Source organism: Chrysoperla carnea, chromosome 1, assembly GCF_905475395.1.
Source record: "Chrysoperla carnea chromosome 1, inChrCarn1.1, whole genome shotgun sequence".
NCBI lineage: Eukaryota > Metazoa > Arthropoda > Insecta > Neuroptera > Chrysopidae > Chrysoperla > Chrysoperla carnea.
Genome location: NC_058337.1, coordinates 61,056,842 through 61,066,510, shown reverse-complemented (window position 1 = coordinate 61,066,510; position 9,669 = coordinate 61,056,842). Strand labels below are relative to the sequence as shown.

Here is a 9,669-nt window from a genome sequence, read left to right as displayed (position 1 = left end):
TCATTCATTCCCAGGTTTTCTAAAATTATATTATGATTTTTTACGTTTCAATTTCATAAAAATAAAACAAACTTCCGTATCGCTCCCCTTCAATACGCTCCAAAATTTTTCCAATGAGGAGTTTAGAGAAGTCGATCAAATATTTGTATAAGGGTTCGAAAAATTGTTATAGTAGATTCATATATGATATAATATATGTAATTAAATCCGAAAATTTCCGGTAGGCTTGTTTCCAAAATTTATCCACTTTCAAAAATTCATCATAGGCATTTTAGGATACGATAGCCCGAGGTGAAATAAAAGATGCAAAAATTTGACGAATCTTGACTGTCGAGAGGACAATATTGGCGTATAAGCCCAAATAAGTATAAAAATTTTCACCCAGGGTTATAAAACTATTGTTTTCTTGTAGGTTGTAACAGGATATAAAGATGCTGTCCTTTGTTACATGGATAAATTAAAAACATTAGATTGCGTATTGTTAAGTCCTAGGGATTTTATTGTAAATCCAATATATGAACCCACAATACATAATCATGAGGCGTATTTCATATTTAATTGTTACAGAATAATGGGTTTACCTAAGCCTCCCACAGACCCCAAGAATAAAAAAAACAAAGAGGTAAGTATCAGTTTTCTTCAAGCTCTACTTTATCGAGGAATGTTTTGTAAACCGTAATTTATTCGATAAGTTCTATTAAACTGTCTAACAATCACGGCCTAAACATCTGTGGTAATAGTGGATATATCATTTTCTGAATGAGATAATATACTGCGAAGGGGTGTGTTCTCTACCTCAAAATAAACAAAGTTTATAAAAACTTATATCTCAAATTAAATCAATTTTTACTCAGAGATATCAAAAGTTTAAGATTTATTTCTTTAACAATTACATATCGTTCATTTGTTTAACAGGTGATAAAAATCTGTCATTTTTTAAAAAACACTGTGAGCGTTATTAACTAATCTGTTTTCTAGGTCTGCCCGTTTTCAATTGAGTGAATACTATGGGACAATTAAATTTTTGATTATCATGGCAGACGGCCTAAATTTGTTAACTTTTGCAGAAGATAAAGATATTCTTTTGGCTTATAGCGGGTACATAAAAATGGTGTTGCTGCTCTTCGAAAATCTCAAGACAAATTTCCCGGCAGAAGGATACCAAATAGCAAAACGTTTGAAGTCATTGAAAGATATCAAAGGGAGGATGATATTCTTAATCCTCTACAAGTAAACCCCGGTTGACAAAAATCTCGACGAATTGCGAACTGATGTGATGTTTCCAGGCGACAATCTGATCGACCCCTTCTTTCTATCACGCAGGCTTCCAGAAATATTTTACTTCCATTTCTTGCGAAATAATTTCTTTGAGCTTCTAGAAATTGAGATTGCCAATTTTTGTAAACATAACGTATGGTGACCGGTAGGTTAGTCGAACCTGTTAAATTGCCACTTTAATTTAATGCATCCCAACGCTATACGATGTACTAGAGATCGAGAAAATCCTCAGTAAATTCGAAAAACCGAGGCCACTTTGGACAGTTACTCTAAATGTAGTTTTGTTGAATAAATCCCCCAATATCTCGATATTCAATTAATTAGATATGTTTATATGAACTTTTTTCTTTATTTTGTTGAAAAGAACACATACCATAAATAGTGCCGTGCAATTTCGATATAAAACTATAATTGTCAGTCCCTCTGCATTATGTATGAATAATTTAAAGCGAGAATTTTAGATAACTCAGTCATGGTTTTACGTTCAACTGGAAGTTCCACTATTAGATCCAGATATAAGAACCGGTAAGATGTTACAAGCTGAGCATCGAATAAAATCGAGACATAAAAAATACAGAACAACAACAATGTATGATCGAGAAAATGAAGTGAAATTCGAGGATTTTAAGCCCAGTGAGTTTAAACCAAATGAATTTGTGTCATGCAGAAAAGAGTATTCGTCAAAAATTGAGTTTCCGACGCCAACAATTATAATTCCTGCTCCACAGAATGACCTAACGGCTTTACGTAATACATTTCGAAGTGCAATTACCGTTAAAATAATGTATATTGTTGTAAGAAATCGTTACTTTATATTCTTTCTATCTATGATCAATTGTCACCATATTTTATTTATAGACAGGAGAACCACATGTAGTTAAAACACTGAAGTCCCCTACAACCACAAAAAGAGCCTCACATTTTTCTGTAAGGACCTATGAAAATATTATCAAGAAAATGACACTCGCTAAATTTCAATGCCATTTAAAACAATTAAATTGGAGTGAAAAGATTATGGATTATTCTTGGGATATTAAAAACCCAGAAAAAAATGAAGCAGTAATTGTTGCTGAGGAATTAAAAGTAATAATTGAAGATTTTTACTATAAAATTCAAAACGCCAATTAAAAAATATCAGGGTATCACAGGGAAGTACATTGGGCCCTCTGTTGTTCAACTGCTACATAAACGTATTAAAAATAAACATATACCACTAGGAAATTTAATTATGTATACAGATGTTGTCCTTTTTCTAGTGGGCGACAAAAACATTATCAATGTAGGGCGGCAAAAACAATAACGATGCAAAGTTGGAATAGATAAGAAGAACAGAAAATCCAAATGTTTAAAATCTGGTGTAGTAAAAGCCAGCTCTTAAAAAACCTATATCATAAACTTAAAACTAATACCAGATCATTCTTTCATTTCTTTGGGCCTTGCCATTTGATTTAATCAACTAACAAAGTTGTTTATTTTTTTATAAGAAATAATTCGATTTACAAGATGGGTACTTTTTCGTTTGATTGAATAAGGAAAAGAAAAATCATTTTAAAATTGGCATATCTCGGTCAAATCTGAAGCTAGGAAGTCGAAAAAAAGAGGATTAGGTACTTTTTTGAAACATTTTTGCGTAAGCATCACTGTTTACCCGTGAGAGCGCAAATTATGTGCAAATTGTATGGTATGTATGTTATGGCTATATCAGTTATAAACTTCATGCATGTATGTGTAATGTGACAGAGTAATCAACACTGTCTATATATGGTATCTCAACAATTAACTCAGTCAATTGTTTGTTTTCACTTGTTTAATAATATGTTTTAAATATTTTAAATACATTTGTATTGTTTAGCATTCGCGATTTTTGGAAAAAAGAAATAGTAGAAATGCATCGAAAATAAAAAATTCAGTATCACCGATACCTTCTTTTTTGACTGTTCATGTTGGATTTGGATTATCTCGTCTTGAAACAATATCAAAACCACCGATACCAACAAAGTTACAGAAGTAAAAATTTAAAAATATGGTTATTTCAAGAAAAAAAAATTTTTAATGCAACAGAAGCAAAAATTTTAAAAAATTTTATATGTATAACTAACTATATTATAATTGGTTTGAAATTATGTGTTTTAATTTTTTTCTAGTTAAAATAATTAGATTAGATTAGGAAAATTCCAAAGAAAATTAATTAAGAAATTCATAATCTTATAGATATAACAGATTCCACCCACATCATAAAATGTAATTGTATATATGCGGATGTACTTAAATAAATAAAGATAAACAAATAATGATGTGGGTGGCCTCTATTATAGGCATATAGCAGAGAAACGTAGGTTAAACATCATTATTATATTATATTATAATAAAATCATCAAGAATTGGGTGTCAGGTGTGGTATAAAATTTTATATATTTTTACTTATTATAAGCACTCAGATTTTCTGAAAGATTCATGAAATTTTTTAAATTGGTTTAATAGCATTCAATTATGTAAAGCAATTTTACTAAATTTTATATAATAATCATTAAGCCGCAGCCACCGTGATAAATTTGAAAGAAACCTACCTATCCGGTCTGCAATTATTGTAATCATATTTTAAAGTATACAAATATTAATAATTTTCATTATTTCTTATTAAGCCGATGTCATTGATGCAGGAGAATATTAGAATGTATGATGAAGTGTGTCTCAGTAACCATACCTAATATTCACCACTCTTCGCAATACACCTCACTTCAGTTTTCCACTTACAAGACTACACGGGCGTTTATCTGTGCCTGGGTAAAGTGGAAAGAATTCTACTGGACCATCTTAATGAGGCCAATTTCTTCAGATGTACCTGTGAAGGGTGAATGCTTTTGGAATGGAACAAAATTTTTTAAATTAAAGAATAATCCAAATGAAATATTTTTTACAATATTGAATAAATTGTAAAAAAGTCTTAATGATCCAATTCAACGTTAGGATAGTTTGATTCTACCATAATAAAGCGAGTTTGCCAAATAGAACACATGTTATGTATATGTAAAATATAACACCCAATGATGTAATAATTTCATTTTTTATGTACTTTTTTTTATTGAACTGTAAGGGAAGGTGTAATACCTGAAATCAAAATTTATATTTATGTATTTTTTGAAGCCCTTTTTGTAAATATCACAATGGAAACGGTCTCTGTTTATAAAACTGCGTCATTCCTCAACAACATTTATTTTGTTCGAGAATTTAAATGTTAAAGAACTATTGATAAAAATGCATGAACCATGGTACAAGACATAGTGTAGCCTGGCCCATACCCTTATGTACTAGAAAGTGCTCTATTCACGGTGTTTTGTTAATAACTCCCTTTATGGAACACTTTCATATCCTATATAGTACTGAAACATTGCTAATTATAAAAGTTTCACCTACAAGCATTCCCTTCTCTGAGCGCCTGGCAACAGATTCAATTGTTACTTCGATCTATTATTTAATATGTTCAAAAAGATAACGAACCAAATACACACCGAATAGATATATTAAATAACCAAACATATGAAAAAATTGACAATATATTTTAGTATGTAAGCGGTGCTTTAAAAATAAGAAGCTTCTTAGTAAAGGAGAAGGCCTCGAAAATTAATCCACAAGTCAGCACTATAACTCTCTTTTTACCTTGATGAACATTTAGTGCTGAATTTAGGATCGGAATAGCGGGGCCATAGCCCCCACTAATTTAGAGCTCCACACCAATTCCAATAAAATAGTAAAGTTATTGGTATAATTTTTAATTGTTGCCCAAATTGGTAGAAACTAAGAAAAGCTTTCTAGTTAAATGTTATCAAAGGTTGTCTAGTGTAATTGTAGTTGTCGAATAAACCACAATGGATCCTTCTCAGTTTGAACTAAAGGCCAAAAATCTTGTACATCATTGCCCTGATGATTTATACTTGAAATGAAGTGATTCATTTCGCTACTTTGGAAAACAATACAAAAGAAAAAGAGTGGATGGAATGAAATTTTTCTCTACCGGATAATTTTTTAAAACAATGTGCAATTCAATTTTTGCAATACAGAAGTGGCACTTCGACAAATCTTGTAAATGGAGACTTGTGGTTTAAAAAACTATATAAGTATTTACATAACATGTTTGAATTTATGGAAATTAATAGTAAATAAGTACCTATATGTGGCCTTGATTCAACTAAGTATTTACTTATGTTCTATTTCTATTTTTTTTTTTAAATTGTCACAAATATAAAATGTTATTTTATACACACGATGGAATGGAGGCGGTATGTGTTTGTATAGTATGTAATAGAGGAAAAAAGGGGAAATATAAAAAGTTCCCTACTAAGAAAAATTCGTTAAATACAAAATATTAATCTATATAGTTCACTCATAACATAGCTTTTCTAGGAATAAAACAAGAATCTTATATTTCAGTTTTATTGAATAGCTTTTCAATAAAACTGAAATATAAGATTTATAAAAAGTATACTGTATTTAATTAATTATAATTAATTATTCTGTATTTAATAAATTTTTTCACAATCTATGTAATGAGATATTTATTATCCATTAAAATGTTCATAATTAACATGTCAGAAGTATAACGTGTAAAAAAATAAGTAATTTTTTACAGTGTGTCACATTTAAGATGAACACACCTCCGTATTTTCGTTAATTATTGGAATATAAATTCGAAAATTTGCACAGTCATACAGAATGATGGGTCACATTTTTTATATGCACAACCGAAATCAGAACTTTAAACTCAACCTACTACAATTATTGACGAATAGAGCCGATTTTTAATATTTTACCAAGCGCCAGAGGAGAAAAAGTTGCTGAGAATATTTTTTTTACCCATATACCGATTTTCATGACAAAAGTCTCATTTAAAATTTTTTATTATTTTGGTCCACATAACACTATTAAACTATCATTTTGTCCAGTTTTTAAATTAAGTATACTAGTTATAAATTTAAAAAATAAACTTTTATAGATGTAGGTATGAATAGATACAATGTCTTAGTATTGTACACTGTTGTCACAATTAGAATAAAAATTTTTATGAATTGACTTAAACGAGTGGGCTACTTGAAAGCCCATAAAATGCATTGTTTAACTGTACATTTAAATATAAGCCTTGATTATAAAATATCAAGTGTAGATTTATATAAACCATCGTATTTCCCCTATAAATAATAAACTGATCCTGAACACGTGCTGGTCGACACAATAAAGTAAAATCTTTAAATTATAATTTAAAGTAGAATTAAAGACATAGGTACAGGTCAAGGTATATCACTGTTTTAGAAGATCTTTTAAGAACTTACTCCACTTTCTCACGTTTTAAGTTTATTAAGATACGCCATTGTCAGGCTTGGAGTGTTGTAATTTTGCCGTGATTATTTTTAAGGCTCACTACCACTGACGTAAGTCAATTTACCACTATTCTGTTCTGTTTTGCCCCCTTGGTTTCATAAAAGTAACTTCGGAACATTTGCTTTAATTGAACAAAAGCACAACTCGCAGGAAAAAGTTTTAGGTTTTGTGTAGCAAATTTCTTTAGTATAAGTAATAAGTTTGCAAAAAATTCGTTATTTCATAACTCAATTACAAGGCGATTCACTTTAAAAATGAACGACACAATTGTCGTACGAAAATAAATTTTTATACGCCTAGTCACACACAAAAGCACCCACATTTTAAAATGTGAATATATATTACAACATTTTATTTCGATTTTAATATTGGAACAATTTTGACTTCTAAAACTTAAAAATTATTATCATGATAGCGTGTGAATAGTCACAGTATTATTAGTTATTAGTTTAAAAACGTTGTATATTTAGATGAATCAAAAATTATTAATTTACAAGGCTTCAAATTTAACTAATTTGAATTTCAGTTAGAAGATATATGAACTAGTGACAATTCTTCATTCATGTTTGATGTTCTTCTTAATCAGGAAGTCATTATACAATCCCCTACAATCCACACTCATATATTGACTTTCATGTACCAGCTTTGCTGTTTTTTTTTAGTACAGTAGCTTAATGTCATAATTTTAATAAAATATTTCTTAAGGCGAATTCAAAAACCTCACATACAAAGTGATTGGCGACTAACCCATTATTTCGAACATGTAAGTCTAGCTAATAAAGCTATTTCAAGGGGTTTTGGGTTCTTAGCTAGGTCGGCTGGCGTAGTGATCCATGATCTAAATGTGTCCCACCCCAGGACAGTCACTCAAGCCTAACCTAGCCAGGTTGTACAAGTATTATTCAAAAGTTTACATAGCGATATCGACTCTAACAGTCGGGGCCCATTAAAATCTAAACCGGCTCAAATCTTGCCAATAGTGGGCACCGACTATTAAAGTCGCTATGTAAACTACTGGACTTTTGATTTCTTAAATTATTTATTTTATTATATATTGTAAAAATCAAACTTAAGCCTGCCACCTGAAGAATATTTTATAAAGGCAGTGTACGTACATGTCATTCAGTTAAGAGTATTGCGGTCAACAACAATCACAATAATTATTTGATTTGAAAGAATTTTTTGTATGCGCCTAGCCTTTTTGCATTATTTTTTTAGATTTGAGTTTATGACAAAATCAGGTTTGCCATTTTGCCAGAACTATACACGTTATACTTCTTAGAAACAGAAATTCTGGCTAAAAATTTCACTTATAATCAACTCCAGTTCGTTCATGAAATATTCGCTTTGTATGGTTAAACCTAGAATGAATTGTGTTTTTAAAGTAGGCAATTGAGATTTTTGGGATGTATGTTTTAGTTTTTTTATGAAACAAAAATAAAATATGCTTAGTAAATACAAGGTTTTTGGAAAATTGGACTAGAAATTAATTGATTATTAGTAATTTTTTGGGATGTATATTAAGTTTGTGAGAAACAGAAATCAGATATGCTTAGTAAACACCTAGTTTTTTGGAAAAATTATTACAAAAATGAAGCGGTTGATTAGAGAAGTCGTTCATATGAAAATGTTTTAGAAAATACTTGCTTATTAGTAATAATTAATTTTTATATTCTTATTAGAAATAATATTTATAACATTTTTTCTGAAAATTTGGAGATGCCAATTTTTCAGCTCTCCTTCTCGTTTTTTTATGTAGATGTTTTCATAAACTACGTCGGTATATTTTTGTTGCATTTGGTATATAATAGGATTGACTTTTGGAGTAGCGTTGATGCAAAAAAAAGAAAGAATCGTGAAAAGTGAAATAATCCTTATATGATATTATCAGTGATATTTATTTAAAACTAACTACTACCATACGCTCACTTTTCTGGAGAAAGCACCAAATTTTAAAGCAAGTACTACCTCAAAACATCATTCTAGTTATTGAGCTTACCGAGACCTCCCCTCCATAAGCAGTTTTATCCCCATTCTTCACAATAAATTTCAACTTGGCTTTGGAATTTAGCTTCAGAGCTCTTTTAGACGATGCCACCTAAAAAATAAAAAACAAAACATAACGTTATTCATCAGATATGTTTCCGCATACTTTACCGCTTAACGCATATAAATTATGAGAACATAAAGTTTTATCGTTATATCATCGAATTCTGTAATCATAGCGACATAAAATTTAGGACACCAGTTTTTAAGTCTAATCATAAGCTTTTAAGAAAATTGAATGGCCTTTTGTGCAAATTCAATTATTGTATGTCGGAGCAATAGTTTTATGTTATACTTGAATAACACGCAAACAGACAGGAAGACACTTAATACTTTAGTAATAAATAGTAAACATAGGTAATTATTTAAATTTTATGATTTATTAATTACGTCACTTTATATTAATATCAATATTAATTAAAAAAAAATATCTAAATCAAAATATATTTTCATAAATACTCTTAATCTAGATTTTAAAATAAGTTAAAAACATGCAATCGATGGTCACTATGTGTAAGAAATATTAAATACCTTTTACAGTAGAGTCTCAGGAAGCCGAACGTTTGTTAATGAGAAACGTTCAGTTATCTCTAAACTTTTTGTCCGGCCTTTTCACACCACTCCCTATATGCCTGTTCGAGTACAAGCACTTAAAAATGATATATTTATATACATGGCACATACTTATATGCATTGATTTTTCTATACAATCCCAGTAATCCTAACAAATCCAGTAAACCGAAACACCATGGCTTATATTCAATTCGGATTATCGAGACACTACTTACTTACATGCCAAAAATTGTATAACTATGTAGGACTATTATTGGTTCTTTAATGTATGCTGATTCTATGACGTAATAAAAATAGAGTGTATGGCAACCCTACTTTGACAATATTAGAATTAATTTGCAGTCCAAATAAATAAAATAAAAACATTTATAGGGACTTGTTTTGTAGTTGTAATGATAG

At 29.8% G+C, this 9,669-nt stretch overlaps 1 protein-coding gene across 1 annotated transcript; it reads left to right on the top strand.

The window, feature by feature from the left end:
• Window positions 1-1,743: 1,743 nt before the first annotated feature.
• Window positions 1,744-3,289, top strand: LOC123306104. The gene is made up of 3 exons (XM_044887984.1): window positions 1,744-2,072; window positions 2,137-2,361; window positions 3,131-3,289. The coding sequence occupies exons 1-3, from the start codon at window positions 1,809-1,811 to the stop codon at window positions 3,287-3,289; spliced, it is 648 nt and encodes a 215-aa protein (XP_044743919.1). The 5' UTR covers window positions 1,744-1,808.
• The last annotated feature ends 6,380 nt before the right edge of the window (window positions 3,290-9,669 follow it).